This window comes from Amphiura filiformis, chromosome 9, assembly GCF_039555335.1.
Source record: "Amphiura filiformis chromosome 9, Afil_fr2py, whole genome shotgun sequence".
NCBI lineage: Eukaryota > Metazoa > Echinodermata > Ophiuroidea > Amphilepidida > Amphiuridae > Amphiura > Amphiura filiformis.
Genome location: NC_092636.1, coordinates 46,861,630 through 46,879,726, shown reverse-complemented (window position 1 = coordinate 46,879,726; position 18,097 = coordinate 46,861,630). Strand labels below are relative to the sequence as shown.

The window sequence follows — 18,097 nt, the reverse complement described above, 5'->3', positions numbered from 1 at the left end:
CAAAGGTACCAAAATCTGAATTTTGATGATTTTTACGATCGTCCGGATGAGCAAATCACTGAATGGGCCTTTAACTAAATATTTTAACAAATTAAGTAAAATAAAATAATTCACAACTATCTATATTGTTCACCACAATTTCTGACTGATTTTAAGGCATTCAACAGACAAATTGCAACCATGTCCATACGGTTTCAAATCAGCCAGGAATTGTGGCAAATAGTTTACAAAATATGACATCATCATAACAGTATAGGCACAATAAGTGAAGATAATGTAAATATAACTATTAAAATGTTGTGTACAGCAAACCTTGTTGTTCCTCCTAGTGAAGCACTTATTATTTCTGCAGCTTTGAGCTGGGCTACCTGTAATGTAATTATAAGAAAGTGAAGAAGTACAGAGTACTTGTGAGCATTCATTAAAATAAAACAAGTTTAGTCTACCAAGATTTACTGTATTCGACCTAATAAGCACCCCCGATGCTAAAGGCAGCCTCTTTCAGGAGGATGAAATGACAGTTAAAACTGGAAACACATAAACTATAAACAAGGCAGTTCTTAAACCACAAGACTTGCCACCTTTTGCGACTGCCTGCTTTGGCAATCTTACTTTTGGTTACAAAATAGGGACGGTGGTCCCATATAGGTCGTCTAAAGATATTGGGTAGTGAACACCATGTATATAGTAAATATTCATTAAAAACAATTTTTTTTTTTCATTTTCAACTCATTTTACAAGTTGACCGCAAATGACCTTTGACCTTAGTGTGTGACCTTAAATTAGAGTGGCAAGTTTTCGGTGTCACGGAAAAACGGACAAATTCACAGAATTAAAAAAAAACCGGAAAACACAGAAATTCACGGAAAACATGTTTTTTCCCTGAAAAAAAAAATAAAGAAAAAATAATGAGATGTGAGGTTGAAATAATGAATATGAAGTCCGTCTTCAAAGATATCAGGCTTAAAACAACTAAAAAGATAATGCAAGTAACTTCTTTTCACCCAGAATGTGAACACGGAATTGAAAATAAATCACAAAATTTAGTATTTAAAACCATTCCGCACAAAAAACCCATGTACAGAAAACCGCGGAATTCAGTGTTTTAAATCACGGAAAACTTGCCACTCTACCTTAAATACCACCATATATGAGAGTTCCCAAAGTGCAGCAATAGCCTAGGTTTGGTTGCAATTGGATTTAAACTGTTCACAGCGGACCACATTTCCCCCGGCCATATGCGAGGAGAGCCTTGATATGCTGTCTACATTGAGCTACTTTAACCAACTCCCTCTGTTTTTCTGCCACAAAAGACCCCAATCTTTGTAAAATTCACAGACTGCCAGACTATTTCTCTTCAAATTTTTCATAAAAGTTTGGATAACTTAAATTGTCAACTTTTATATTTTGCAATGTTACAATTAAATCTTTTCTCCAGTCTCACTTCTCAATGAATAACCCCCATATACCATAATGACCTCTTTCGTGTCACTCTCTCACCAAAAGACCCCTAGTTTTGAACTATTGCCCCCAAGTCCGTATCATTAAATATGATAGGGTAACATGAAGCTTAAACCATGAAAATTAGACTGATGTCTGAAAATATCCACACTGAAAATGTGCACAATATAGAAAACAGCATTGAAGAAAAACTACAATCTGCTTTGAAAAGGACTGAACCAGGAATCCTGATTTTCTCAAAAATAATAATTATTCCATATCTGAGTCGAACCTACCTTTTCATTAGGATTTGTCCCGTTCCCGTCAAACCATAGCCTCATACATGGCTCGTTGTCAGGCTTAACTTGAAATGAATCACTCCAGATTTTTTCACACATGTTCTTCGCTGAGCCATACATCTTCTTAAATGTTTGGCAAGTTGAATTCTCTGGACACTGGTTGCCGCCTGCATACAAATTCAATCACAAGTTTAAGACCATCAAAACATACAAAGAGTAATTATGTAGTTATGACCTTTGGGTGAGAGGTTGAGTGGATGCAATGTACAGATGATGCCACAAGATAATTTGTCCCACTGACTAGTATTATTTGAGCCTTGCTTACATAGACTGAATAGGCCCAGGCTAGCCCTAGAACTCTGGCCATAGTATCCGTTTTTACTTCCACTAGGGCCAGAGGCACTTACATTGAAAAATTTGTTGGAGATGCTTGAACGATCCAGTACAAAAAATCAATGCTTGATCGAACCAATACAAATGTGTGTCAGGTCACTAATTAACATGATAAAACCCACTTGAGAACACACAATCGTCGGTCATTTCTAAAGATGCATTTACAGGGCCGCCGCTAGAGGGGGATATGGGGGGGGGGGTGTGACACCCCCGAATACACAATTTTGTCGGCAAAATTAGACTGCTGTCGGCAAAACGATGTGACTGTCGGCAAATGTAGTCAAAGTTATGTGTGATTGTCGGCAAATTGTGAGAGCGATATAACAGATTAATGTGTTACAAAATTGTTTTGTTGTAACGTAATAGACCTACTGTGAATGGTATAGTAGTTACTAGTTGAAAACAAATATTTTGAAATTTTTTTGACTCCTACCCCCCCCCCACTTTTTAGATTTCTGAGCGCCGTCCTGGCTAAAAAAAATTTGGGCCAACAAATTACAAAAAAATTACGTCGGCAAACCATACTGTACACCCCCCGAATCATATTGGTCTAGCGACGCCCCTGTGCATTTATACTCAATCGCTTTTGCAGAAATCTGAATCGCACGCATGATCAGTGTACTAAATCGCTGTCGTATTTGCCTGCTGAGCATGCGCATGAATCGCCGTTTTTCAAAAGCGACAAGTAGGCCTATATTGACACCCTCTGTTGGTCAACGTTCTCTAGAATTGCACACATAACTTGTGCAGTTAACGACAATGATTCAGTCATATTCCTCAACAAATAAAATGTCACACTTTGGTCAAATGTGCTATTCCAGTTGAAATCCATACACCCCCTATGGAAGACATGCCTTTAAGGTTACTGCCTCTTTTGAGGTTTTGAGCAAAAAAATGGGATGAATTTGCCACATTAAGTATCAAATTTGGCCCAGAAATAATCATCTGAAAAATAAAAGTTATACCTCATCTTAAAGGTAAATGCTTATATATTATTATTTTCCTATTGTTATTTTTATAGCCTTCATCAGATTTTCACTGGAAGCCTATGACTTGGGTCCCCGCTCTCACCACTCGTTATTTTATTTTTGGACAGTTGATATCATACCATACTTCACATCGATTTCTCTACCAAATTGTAGGCATATGTCAAACATTCCACAATTACATTCTTGCTATCAAACTTTGGTATATGAACCTCCGAAATATAATTTACAAGTTCTAGAAAACGTAAATTTTCAGTGCTCCACATTTGGTCATAAGCTTATTCATTAAAGTTCTTCTATTTTCTTTCTTGACCCATATTTTTTATTTTAAACTAGCTGCAATATATCACTGAATCCTACTTAAGCCATAGGTACAAAGTTTGTATGTCCAAACTACAGCAGTGATGAAAAATAGTCACATTTCTTGCCACCATTCTGCAAAATCACACACTTTTTCAAAAGCTTGTTTCAATCATTTTTGTGATTCAGGTACCTGTTTTGCCATTATGTGTCAAATCAGTTCTAAGTTTACCATCTCAATTGTACTCACCATTTATATCCCAAGCAAAATGTATACATCCTTTATATTATATCCAAATTCAGGTTCAAGAACAGGTTAAATAGACCAAATCTCAAATGTCTCCAGTCATATAAAAAGCACATTGATTTCAAAATGGTGCCCAGAATTGACCTCAAGTATTTGACCCACACAAAAGCCTCATTTACAAGTCACACTATTGACAACTAGCCATGCATACAACAGTACAGTAATGAATTCTTTTGAAGGTTGGTGAAGAGCCTAATCTTTCAAGTCAAAGCACTTCCCACAAATCAATGCAGTCAATACATGTGTGCTGATGTGTGACAAACTAACATGTATTATAATACACTGCTATCGAGGTGTCAAAAGCAGGTGAATTGTGGGATGGTGTTCAATAATGCTGAAACAGGGCTGGTGTTATGTCATTGTCTGAATATATTGATTTTTATGGATTTTCTCTACCTTGTGATATTACATATTGTGAATGAGAGGGATTTTTATGCTCAGCTGTCTTAGAAATGTATATGGCTGGGTCAGGCAATCCCAATTGCCTCACCTAGCAACTGTAAACAACATATTATGTAGGGTAAAAATTAATATACTACAATCATTTTTAAAAGCACTTTTTAGGCACAAATTTTGCAAATTGAATATCTGAAGTGTTGAATACATGTATGTACTTCATAAATATGCAAAAATGTAAAACATGGACAAGTTGGATGGAATTCAAGAGTATGTATCCTTAATCTCTCCCAAACAGGGAGTGTGCATTGCAATTTGCAAATTGGGATTAGCTGAATGGGTGACTCTATGGAATCTACATCCCTGTGTGAGAGATTAAGGCCATGTCTTCCATAGGGGGTGTATGGATTTCAACTGGAATAGCCCAATGCTGCCAACCCTGGGTACCCCTTGTACATTACAATCTGCACAACAACAACAGCCACAACAACAACAACAGCCACAACAACAACAACAACAGCCACAACAACAACAATACAAAGAGTACCACTCCAATCTTACTTTTTGTCCAACTGAATCCTGATCCCCAATCCTCGACACAGGTGTAATCATCTTTACATGCATCCCACCATGCATTGCACTCACTGGCACAAAATGGCACTCCTACAAAATATTCTTTTCTTATTGTCTTTGCTTGCTGCAAACATAAAAGTAAGTAAACAAAAATATAAGTACTGCAGTTTAGATTTAGTTTTAGGTTAGTGAAAGTCAATTCCAAGTTTCCCTGTTACATTTGTTTTCAAAATTGAGAAAATGACTTTTTCATTATTCATTATTGTATCCAAACCAGCATGTGGTACACTACAGGACAGCAGAAGTGCAATGCTATACTATATTCATTTTACCTTGACAGTTGCAGGGGGTCCTTAAGAACGTTCCAATGTGTCAAATAGGGCCCAAACTTACGCTAGAGTGAATACGATAATGCGATTGATTTTCTTACGCGTAAAAATATGGCCCATTCAGAGAGAAAATCTTGTTTGTCGTATGGGGCCTACTATAGACAATTACTTTTTCATGGCCGCTGAGCTATATTTTTTCACTAATTATAGATAGGCCTACTCATAACGTGTTCCTATGTTGAAAGTTGACAAGCTATATTTGTACTTGCTTTAAAGAGAACACAAATTGATTGAATGAAGACGATTTATTTGTAGCTCTACTAGGATTTCATTTAATATAACTATTTTTGATTTTAATATATACCTCATACTGTACCCAATCAAGAACATAAGAAAATATTGTAAAGGCCATAGATATACGCACTTATGCATAGGGAGACAAACATGATAAAGTTAATCTGTTCTTTTCATTCTCGATCGTTAACATTTGGAACATTTCACATGCATGCTAATTGCCTCAATGCCTTCTCGGGCCATATATTAATTTAAATCATGAAACCGTAGAACGATTTGTTGGTCAGCATAGATATAAAATTGATTCCCATCACATCAATCATAAGCTACACCCGTTTTTGAAATACTGCTTACCAGCGACTTAAAATGAATGAATGCTAGCCACGAACGATGTCATAATGTCAGTTGAGGGCATTTGAGTGCATTATACTCCCAATATTGATTACTATTACTATCATTTATCATTACTATTTAAAAAAATAGTAATGCTAGTAGAAACATAATCCTTCTTTCCAGTATATATAAACTTGCCAGTATTACCGACTATCCTGTGAATGCTACATTGTAATAGAAACACAAGCCGTAACTTTGGGTACCATCTGAATTTTAACTTACTGGTCTTAATGCTCTGCGTTTGTCCACTTTGAAGTACAAAGTGACAACACGCGCGTATACAGCATGTTAACAGTGCGTAATGCTGCGTCTCTGCTGCAGGTATGCGTGCCTTCAAAGTCGGCACAATGTTTGCGTCCGCGTCGGTACTTTGTACTTCAGAGTAGACTGACTGTAACCATAGGCTTCAATATAAAAAGTTCCAAGTTTTTAGATATTTTCTCAAAATATCAAGAGCTATCTCAAGAACCAATACTGGACTTGTTTGTACTCATTTTATTACATTTTCATGCTGATTCCAAATATGTGATGCGATCGGGCAAAATCAGTCAGAACTCGGAAATATTAAATTTTCAGTTTCTTATAGGATAGTAAAAAACATTTACAAAGCTGCATTTTGCAGAAAACCCCTTTGAAATTGAACAACCAGTTCCAAAGATATACTGTGCAATTAAAGAATTTCTAAAACAACAGAAAACAAAAAGGAAATATTTCCTTTGTTTGGCTATATCTCGAAATCAATATTTCTTAGTACCGACTGATTTTGCTTGATCGCATCACATATGGTTATATGATGATTTACAATTCTGAAATTTTTTTCAGGTGCATGTATTCTCATTTTGCTGGTTTCACCCAAAAGCATACCTTTGGGGAACATAAACTTACCGGTATCAACCAAGGACCCACATTTGGAGAGCACTCATAGAAACACAAGTCCTGCCTTTGAAACTTTTCACATTGTTCAGACATTGGTGCACAGTGGCTATAATTGAAGCGGTGCCATGTCTCTGCTAGATGCAAATCCTTGGCTATCTTTTCTGTGCAACAGGCTCTGTCTTTCCATGGACTGCACTGTAATAATATTGTTAAAAGTTACAACATGATGGGTTTAATTAGATTATGTTGGCAGATTAACCTGTAGGTTAGTCAACTTATTTGACCAAACTGTATACTGGGACACAGTATCATCCTCGGGTCAATAAATACATTTGTAAAGACGGAATCACATGGAAATAAACACACCATCCTGCGCTGGATTACAAATAAACTGAATTAATAAAATAAAATTCACCTCTAGAGATATCTTTCAATTCCATTTTTAAATGTAAAGAGACATAATCCTTTATTGAACAGGATAATTGAAGCTTGCACTCTCTCATTGTGTCTAGAATTTAGACCGCACACAGTTTCATTCATACAATACATACAAGAGCTTATGATTTGAAAAGATCTCCACTTGATGATATTTTGGCGTGATTGCCGAATAGGGTGCAACTCTAACCCTTAACTCCGTAAACGAGGACTGGACTCAAGTCTAGCAAGTTGCTCCCTATTCGGTAATCGTACCAATATTTTTATTCATATAGCATGTTGCAGGTTAAAGTATTTCTGGTATTTATCTATAGACCTAATGACAAATGTATGTTGATGGTGCAGGTCTGAGCTGAATGGGCTATGCATGGTGGTGTCAATATTCCAGTATAATTATTCCCAAACAGGTGAATATATGTGCCCATCCACCACAAACTGGTCGTAAAATCGGCATTTTCCATTTTGAGATACAATCAAAAACAGTATATGGATTTTTATGTAAAGTATAATAGGAATTTGACCTTTGATGAACCATAACTTCACTTCCAGATGTCAGATGAAGCTGGTTGAGGTGTCATTTTAAAGCTGAAAGTGAATTCTTTCAAAATCTGCAATAAACAGAAAATTATCTAGAGCCGACTTTACTACCACTTCATGGTGGATGGTCACATATCACATTATTAACGTACGATTTAAAAACAAAAACGGTGAAAACGCAGTTAAATATATGTGTTTTTAAAAAGAAAACAGCAATCGCAACTGAGTGTATTGAATTTCCAGTTAGTGTATTGAAAACAAAACCTGCGTACCTGACAACAAATCGAATTTTCTTGTAATGGCAACGCCAACGTATGGGGTACTGAGCATGCGCAGATGGTATAAACGTGTATCTCATATCGTATAATGATATGTGATATGCTTAGCCTGAGTCGCCATGCGTAGGTTTTAAAGAATGAGTGGATTCGCCGCACTATCACAGCAATTTTTGACACAAAGATATAGGGATGATGACGCTGTGTGGGAATGCAAATATTACATGTTATACACAGAAAGTGCATTTTGATGAGTATTTGATAAATGATAAGGTATACCGTTATCAACCTAATCAGTGCCCATCCCTGAATAAGAATGAAGATGAAGGCACTTACATTAATGTCTCCGACATTAGTGTCTGAGGAAGCATAAAAGCTGACCCCTCTGCACACACAGGTGCCAGAGATGCCAACATTTACATTTAGCAATCCGGGAGATTCCACACAGAAATCAGGGAGGTTTTCAGAATTACCTGCAACCTAGTACAGGTGTAGGTACAAAACCTTCCTGAATCAGGGAGTTTATGAAATTTGTTTGTAGGAATCAGGGTCAGGGAGTTTATGAAATTTGTTTGTAGGAATCAGGGAGTTTATGAAATTTGTTTGTAGGAATGTACACAAAAAAATTCATTAATTTCAGGTAGCCTACAAACTCCCTTGTAGGAGAGCAAGATCGAGCCTTCATTCCAGGAACTCCTTTGCAATTCCCTTTACAGTTACACCATTGCTTGATCACAATTCACAAAATCAGGGACTGCCTTTTGAAGATAGCTACTCTCCTTAAAATCTGATATAGGACTAGGAGAGTGATTTTTAGCACTCTTGACCATTCTCTCCTTACATTTTATTGTAAATGCTCTAAACAGCTCTCCTTGCAGGCTCCAGAAGAGTTATCTAATGCTCCCCTGCAGATTCCAAACAATAGTGCCTGCAATATGTAGTTACCTGTTTAAATAGGTCTGCCTCAGGGCCTGGTTTAGTCTTATGATGTCTGCCATCTAAGCACCTATTGAGTAAATTGTCTAGATAGATGTCGGCAATGTGACAGGTTGCTAGTTGAATTGCACACAAACAGAAGGATGAGAATAGCACCACCTTGTACAGTCTACCCTGTGACGATGAGTTGATCATCTTGAACAAATTCTGTAAAAGGAAAAAAGAAAGATGTTAGGCTGAACAAAGCTGTTATGTGAACAGTCGGTCGTTCAGTCACCTAACATATATTTTACAGAACTAGCAGTCAAATTGCAAATGTATCACCATCCTCCGAGGTTTTCATTGAGAACAATTTTACAAACTTTCTAATTGATCAAAGATTGATCTGAACAGTCATTTCATTTAATTAATTTTATTTTAATCAACTCCTTCATTGTCTCCTCGTCTCCCCTACCTTCCTCTGTTCCTGATTTAGCTCACATCTCTCTACTCACTCTTTCCGATCCCCTATCCCACTTTTATCTGTTTCCTATCCATCTTTCCTCTTATCTCTCTCCCTCTTTTATCTGTCCCTAGTAAGGGTGTGAGTGAGTCCCGGGAATTCGAGTCCCGCCCGATAATCCTATTACCCGGGCAGGAAATTCCCTGCCCGGGTACCCGAAAAAGAAAAAAAAAATTCGGTTTTGTAGTGTCTCTGGACCTAGACCTAAATGCTAGGATTATGGTTGACCTAAAAAAAATAAAAAAAATAAATTGAATTTTGCACATTGTTTTGTAATTTTAATATGAAAATTGATACATAGTTTTCATGTCATACTCTATTAATGATATCAAAATGCATTCAAATTCAATGCATTTTGATATCATTAATAGAGTATGACATGAAAACTATGTATCAATATTCATATTAAAATTACAAAACGATGTGCAAAATTCAATTTTTTTTTAGGTCAACCATGATCCTAGCATTTAGGTCTAGGTCCAGAGACACTACAAAACCAAAAAAACCCTTTTTTTGCAATTTCGGGTACCAGTTACCCGCCGAAAAATGCGCTGGTACCCGGGCACAAAATTACCGAAAATCACACCCCTAGTCCCTAGTATGGTTCTAGTACTTCTTCCCCATCAACTGTTACCAAATATGTGAATGTAAAAACATTGAATGTACATTTTTTTCCGCAGATTATTAAATAATATGCGACATGATCAAGGGGAATGAGTCACGTGTCGATCCTGGTCGAAAATGAGTTTTGCATAGGTTGACATTTAGAGCTTTTAAAAACTGAAAACCCCATGTTGATACGACTTTCCTTTGCGAAGTTACGTCAATTTACCAATTGCTGAAAACAATGTAAAACAAAAGAATTTGAACACTTTCTTTGCCAATACCCAGTGTTCGATTTACCACCTGCATACCTGCACCAGTGCATGTAACATTCCCTCTGTGCATGCAGCTTTTCACTACCTGCCTGCACGTGTGCATGTACGATTTTAGTGCTAGCGATATGACAAGGCAATTATACAAAAGTAAACAAGCAGTCAGTCCGATTTGGAAAAACCCAATCTATTTTTAGCGCAACATCCTGACTTCATTAGAAGGGCTGGCGCAAATCGACAATTGCCGATACCCCTATCACGTGAGAACTGTCACTTTTTTCATTGACTTCCCTAGTCTCCTACACAGCCAGTTTGCGTCGGTCTGATACTTGTCGATCCTAACGAACATTCGAGATAGCCACATACAGTCTGGTCCGAGACTATGACTTCCCTTAGAGGGGCTAGCGTAATGTGACGTCATCCACCAATTCCCGATACCCTCGCACATTTAGAAGCTGTCATTTTCATTTCATTGAAAAAAAAGAACCGGAATTTAAACCGTGGGAAATATTTGTTTACGTACGGAAAATAATCCTAATAATGTCCAGCAAAAAAGGAAATAGCTCAAAAAACACTTGCATCATTCTGGAAATTGTGCACCTCGTTGGCGAGTGATCGGCATAAAAATGACAATGACAGTGGAGCCGGGAATATTATTACAAGCTTAACTGACAATGATCGTGATTCAATGTGGTTTTATGTTTGCTTTAATTTTGGTGCATGCACACTTTTGCTGTGCATGTAGAAATTTTGGGCTACATGCACCAGTGCAGGTAGGAAAAAATTTGTAAATCGGACACTGCCAATACCTCAAAATCTATATTAGCGACATGCGACTCATTTCCCTTGATCGTGTCACATATCGCCAACCTATATGCACTCTCCACATTCATTCCTGTGTTTATTCATTCAATTTTCATTTTATTATTATGGCATGGGTTTATATTACGCAATTGAATGCAAACCATCGCATACATTGTAAATTAAATATGTGTGAAAAAACAATGCAACCCGCGGACGCGGTTATCGCGTAATAAATGCGTGTGTAAACAACGGTCGATGCTTGCTTAGGTAAACCCCAGGGGGCTACTCATATAAAAAGTTGCAAGCATGCGTGTGAACAAAAACACGGAATATGGGTGGTTTTTTCTACTGCAACACGGGCCCGTGTTAAAGGTTTCAAAATCATTGACTATAGCAAATAAGGGTGTCATTTTTGACACCATGTGTCCGTGCTAAGGGTAGTTAAATCTAATCACATTCCTACCCCTACAATCGTCATAATAAAATATACTGCCCTAATAATGCAGGCGATAATTATGTTGAATAATGATAACTGAGTAGGCCTAAGCCTACCAAATCCAGTTAGGAAGTATCCAATTAGAGTATAATAATAAAGGAAATAAGAAACCTGTCCTTGAAAGCCCGTTTGAAAGTTGATGTCTTTTACTTTTTTCTTCAAAATTGATCATGAGCTATCATGCATCCTTGCTAAGGGTTGGATTTAATCCACTTGTAACTTTGTCCTTGTTAAGGGGGTACTACACCCCTGGCCAATTTTGTGCCTATTTTTGCACTTTTCTCAAAAATTATAGCGCATTGGTGACAAATAAGATATGCATATTATAGGGGCAAGAACTACAAGTACTGCACTGAAAAATTCAGCAACTCAAGGCAAGTACATGTAGTTATTGATTTATTGATCAAATACTGGTTTTCCTCATTTTTGACTGTAACTCCACAACTGTTGTCTGTGCTGAAATAAAATTTCCAGTGCAGTAGTTGTAGTCCTTGCCCCTATAATATACATATCTTACTTGTCACCTATGTGCTATGATTTTTGAGAAAAATGCAAAAATAGGCACAAAATTGGACAGGGGTGTAGTACCCCCTTAAGGGTATGGTTAACAAACCATTATCCTTGTTAAGGGTCATTTTGAAGACACAATGATTGTCCTTGTTAAGGGTGCTTTTCTGAAGTGCATTCACACGCATGCTTACAACTTTTATATGAGTGGCCCCCCTGGGAGGTAAAGTTGTTTTCTTTAAACTTCCGTGGTCGGGGTACTCGCTGGTGAATTGCGATCGCGTATAAGTGACATGGTCACCTACTACGCGCCGCACCAACGACCAATGGGTAAACCGGATTGTTGTCAAGTGTGTTGATCAGTCAATCAGCGCGATTGTTTAATGCTTTTGCGATTACGCTCGTGTACGCGATACGCACAGGCACGACCACGGAAGTTTAAAAAAACCAACTTTAAACGCAATATTTTTGGACTGGTTAAACCGACGGTACAGTATTTTTTTGGACCCTGCACCCTGGATGATGAATTTTGGGCTGTTTTGCTCATTTTTAGACGTTAAGGGTACATGCCACCAAATAGCTTTCCATAGACTTTACGTGCAAAACAGGGGTCACGTTTGAGGCTATAAGTCGCCGTACGTCTAAATTTAAAATATATATTTGATATCATTTTAATCAGAACACAATTCTGCATAACATATCTGAAAATGACACCATATTTTAGGTCTACTTTTTGAGAAAAATAGCGCTATATAAAAGACCCGATTTTCCCGTGTTTACGTCTGACTGCTAACCGCGCTTTTTTTGGCCTCGTGTGTTCATGCGCTCATCATCGTAAACATCACTCAAATTTTTATGTTTTCTGTTCAAATTAGTAGAGATCACATTCACAAGTTCTAGCAAAACACGATTTGCAACACTAAAATTGTTAATATTGTACCGATTTTGCACAATTTTTATGCAAAGTTGGGACTATAGTCGTGATAAACTTTTACCGGAAACCGCTTCACACGCGGATTTAGTGGTATGAACCCTTGAAGAGGCTAAAACATCGTTTTTAGGCCTTGAAAATGATTTTGTTATCTTTTTCACTACATTTTGAATTAATTGTAAGAAATTTTGGGTTATTTTCTTTCATACTTTAGACAGGATGCCGATTTCAAGCACAAGCATGATAGCCGACAATTGCCATTTTTCGTCATTTTGATGCACATGAATGCACAATGGTTGCAGATTTGCTATTTTCATGAAGATATTAATTGATGTTAATAGTAAACGTTCTTTGAACATCTTTTGCAAGTGCATAACTTCAAAATTAAAACATTCTCAGTACCTGCAGAATATTTAAAAAGACAAGAAATGTCAATCAAGTAGGCCTACCCCCCCATCGTCACTTTTAATCCGTTTTGTCCAAAAAGCAAATGTAATGAATGGCTATTTGAAATTAAATATTAATATTAAACTTTGAATGTTATAACAATTTAAAATACTGAAATACTGGACAGTGGTATAAATAAAGCAAACTAGAAACTTAAATATCTTAAATCTAATTTTTTATGAAATTTTATTAAATGACAAAAAAATTGGTTAAAAAATAACAATGAAATTGAAAAACTTCTTTGTAATTTAAACACCAATAAACAATGTTTTCAATATTTTGAAACTCTTCTCTATTCATATCAAAAGGTTTCAAACTTCTACCAAAATCGAAACTTTTATTAAATTGGAAATAAAAGCAGGCCTATTCGCGGCAAACGCACATACAGCGAAAAACCTGGCGGCGTCCATGAACGCGCTTGTTGATGTCCCTCCTCTTTTCTTCCCGTGCATTTTAAATAGATAAAGATGCGCGGAAAACGCATGGAATTGCTCCTTAAAGGGTACATGCCACCAAATAGCTTTCCATAGACTTTACGTGCAAAACAGGGGTCACGTTTGAGGCTATAAGTCGAGTTACGTCTTTACTTTGAAATATATATTTGATATCATTTTAATCAGAACAAAATTCTGCATAACATATCTGAAAATGACACCATATTTTAGGTCTACTTTTTGAGAAAAATAGCGCTATATAAAAGACCCGATTTTCCGTGTTTACGTCTGACTGCTAAAAACCGCGTTTTGGCCTCGTGTGTTCATGCGCTCATCATCGTAAACATCACTCAAATTTTCGCGTTTTATGTTCAATTAGTAGAGATCACATTCACAAGTTCTAGCAAAACACGATTTGCAACACTAAAATTGTTAATATTGTACCGATTTTGCACAATTTTTATGCAAAGTTGGGACTATAGTCGTGATAAACTTTTACCGGAAACCGCTTCACACGCGGATTTCATTTAGTGGTATGAACCCTTAATTGCTAAGATTTTGATCATCCCTGAGGTGAATATGCAGTGACAGTGTAACTCGGTGTATGATGTATTGTAAGCATTGGCATTGCAAAAATGCAATTTCAATTTGCAAATGGTGCATCATGCATCACAACATGTCATGTTTAAGCTTACCTTACTTTTTAACGTTTATTTCTAGGTTTTTACACTATCCACTCCAACGAAAAATATATTTGATGCAAATCTTTCGCGCTCTGCTTGAATCAACTGACATTACTCACAGCAATCGATGTTATTTTAAAAAACATACTTAAACTTGTGTGGAATCCACGTGCGAAAATAATAAACATGAAGATAAAAACATACGGTCACGTCATGACGGTACGCAAAAAATGGTATATTCCTTGCAGTTAATGCGTATAATGAATAATAAGTTTATGACGTCACCTTGCAGAATTGCAAACTATAGCGTGTCATTCGAGTCAAAAAGCGCTAGGAAAGTGAGAAAGAGGATCTCAAAATGGCAATTAATATCAGAAACTAAAAAAAGCAACAACCCAAAAACAAAAACAAATCAACAAAACAAAAACAAAAACAAAACAAAAAAGAAAAGAAAGCCAGTGAATAGATGAAGCGCGGAGGAAAGAACGGGGACGGGGACAGTAGTACAAGGAACTTATACGATGTCCTCATTCACAAACTGATAATGGCGAGCGGTCCGAATTTTGAGCCATACAAGTTTACGTGGTGAACTAGACGGGGACGGGGGTCTATGGTTAATCGTGCAGCTGCATCGGCCTATTTTCAACACATATAGCCTATATAATTATATACCTCATAGATTCCTGTCATCTGATTGGTTGAAAATGCAGTCATTGAATTAACTATGCCCGCAAAATGAACTATGGACCGGTCCATGGAAATGAACTATGCCCGGTCACGTGCGTCACGATCAAACTGCGCGTTTTTCCTAGCGTAAAATGATATTACGCACGCGTTGATGTTTTCACGCGTTATAATCACGCAGAAATCGCAGATTGTAATCTGTGTGCCGTTCGCATTGAAACTATTAATTTCTCTTCCCAAAATCGATGCTTTTAACCAAACAGATGACAAGAATCTTAAGATTTGGTATATAAAACAAATATTGACTGCTTTTTATTCGGGGCATGGTTAAAATTATAGGCCCGCGGTGATCTCAAAACCATGACTATGCCCCGAGGCGTATAGTCATGGTTTTGAGATCACCTTGGGCCTATAATTTTTAACCATGCCCCTCATAGCAGTCAATATTTGTATATTTCAAAACGGCACACGTGCAGAGGCCTATTAGTAGCAGAACATGACTATAACCGGGGTGCAATATTTTTTTCCGTAGTTAAACCCTAACGTTAACCTGTAACCCGTTATATCAGCCTAATGCGTTCACATTTATCCCGGGCATTTATCCCGATTGATTTTATTACTCGATATTACATCGATATAGGCCTACTAATTTCGGGGTATTTGGGGGCCCTCATATGTGACCCGGCAGCACAAATGAGCCGTAAATTCCCTAAATTGTATTCTGAGTTACGGTGTAAAATGTGTACGAAGGTCATATTCATCGGTAACTTAAGCTGGCCCGACATCCGTCTCATTTCTATAGTCAAAAACTAATCAATAATCCTATTGTTGAAGTGGATAATAAGCTTCTACCTTAGATGGCTATATAACTTTTAATAGCTCTGGTCTTTGTTTGCTTATATTGCTAAATCCTGTTCAAGTGGTGGGTTACCAGGCATTGTATTTTGTACAGGTATGCATAACCAACAATTAACAATGAGAGAACTTTCTTAAAGCTCGTTGACTTGGGGATGATTTGAAATGACCGCCAATTATGACTGTTTGATATTTATAACCAACAATGTGGAAAAAGAGACACATGTAAAAACGTAAAAGCTATAATTTTGTTGAAGGAGCAACGTTTAACAAACCATAACCCCGCTTCTGGATATCGTTTGAAGTCAAATGATATACCATTTTTAAGTTTATGATGTTTATTTTTAAACACGAAATAAAACAAAATTGACCGGGGAGGAATTTACGGCTCATTCGCCGTGAACGGTCACATATGTGGTAGCAGGAGAAGAGGCGAACGATGGGTTTCCAGATTACAGGCAAGTATAAAGCATCACAGCTACAAAACTACTAAGTTGATTATTGTGTCAAATTGGGTCTTGATCATTGAGAGACGTATATTATAGTAGTTTAAAAGGTCAGGGCAAGTAGGCCTATATGGGTAACAGGTGTTGGGTAATTAGAGATAGTCACAAGAACCACCCAACCCGAGAACCGCGAAATCTAGTTTTACACTATTTTCGCCCATTATCCGGCTGAAAAGGGCTTTGTTGTTACAATGTGTGCGCTTAGCACGGAAAAAGTTTGTGTTTTACTCTGTGACACACTGACACTATTTGGCCCTGAATTTTGCTAGAAAAGGGGCTCCTTGCCCTTTTTCTTTTCCTTTGCCCTCTTCAGTTTCTCTTTCATTTTTTTTGTCAGAGCGGGCCCTTTTTTTCTTTCATTTTTTGTCAGGGGGGCACTATGCCCCACCTGCCCCCCGCTAGCTACGCTACTGGTTAAGACCCCCTTTTTCAGCATCGCTGTCACCCAGACCCCATTTTTCGAACACATGCTCTGTCACCCGAAAACCCCCTATTTTTCCATTTTGCTCTCACCAAATGCCAAAATCACCCAATGACCCCATATTTTTACATTTTCATGTCAAAAGGGGGGGCAAAATGCCAGCCCTACAGCTACACCTATATCCATTTCAAATTGAAGTGCCCCCCGCGAAAACACACTTGGCTGGCTTAAGAATGGACAGCCAGCCTTTATATACTTGTGAAACTCAGCTCATATATTACCATTCAAGACATAGCCACTCATCTTGACCAGAAACACCAGGTCAATGTCATAAATGGATTTCGAAAGCCTTTGGCAATTACCACATCAGCTCTTACTAATGAAGATGGGAAACATTCAACTGGACTAGAGCATTTTTGACACAAAGAAAACAACAGGTGTCTGTGGGCCCGAACCATCTGAATGGGTAGATGACAAATCTAGAGTTCCACAGGGGACAGTGACCGGCCGGCGGCCCACACACCGACATCGCCTGGCTAATAATTACTTTGTCAGCAGAGATACTAAAATCAATACCCGGGATCGATACACGCGTACACGTGAATGTACTATGCACGAGTTTGATATGAGACGAAAATCTTTGGATACCGGGGTAGAAAATGATGAATATCTCCCGTAAATGATTTCGTATAAAGAAACCAGATATGGTTCCTTGCACTTGGATATATATTTTGAACAGATATGATAGTCGTTAGCTTGCGTCTTGAGAAAGAAGCTTGTGTCTTGAGTCAAAAACTGACAATAATTCTGATTTTATATGTGCCGAATTATATAGCGCAGTGTATAGGCCAATCGTGGAGGTAGTCTAAAAGCATATGACCTAGCGTACCATGCTCGACTCACACACAGCGAGGTCAGTCACCGGCCTAATCAGGGCTATTGTCAGTAGCCTTAGTCAGATGTCCTTCGGCCCATTATGCAACTAAAAACTATTAAACAGGTCGATACAAAATGGCCATGCCGGCGGTGGATTCAACCTACCATGGCGATTTCTGCCATAAAGATACCGGGGCGATGACACTGTGGCCCATTCCGATTTTATAAACGATTCGTGATCCACAGCCTCATCCCCCACTTTTTTCAAAAAAAGTTGAGATTTTTATACCACTGGATGGAAACTCTG

At 37.6% G+C, this 18,097-nt stretch overlaps 1 protein-coding gene across 3 annotated transcripts in view; it reads right to left on the bottom strand.

The window, feature by feature from the left end:
- Positions 1-76: 76 nt before the first annotated feature.
- Positions 77-18,097, bottom strand: part of LOC140161055 (folate receptor gamma-like) — a 36,294-nt gene continuing 18,273 nt past the window's right edge. The window contains exons 1-6 of one of the 3 annotated variants that reach the window (XM_072184440.1): positions 14,568-14,666; positions 8,779-8,976; positions 6,596-6,781; positions 4,683-4,818; positions 1,737-1,906; positions 77-368 (exon numbers count right to left, since the gene is read on the bottom strand). In XM_072184440.1, the coding sequence (XP_072040541.1) occupies positions 243-368; positions 1,737-1,906; positions 4,683-4,818; positions 6,596-6,781; positions 8,779-8,976; positions 14,568-14,636 (885 nt within the window). In that variant the 5' untranslated portion in view covers positions 14,637-14,666 and the 3' untranslated portion in view covers positions 77-242. Of the gene's footprint in view, positions 369-1,736; positions 1,907-4,682; positions 4,819-6,595; positions 6,782-8,778; positions 8,977-14,465; positions 14,667-18,097 lie in introns of those variants that run through there. The other 2 variants (XM_072184441.1, XM_072184442.1) reach the window with 2 other exon arrangements.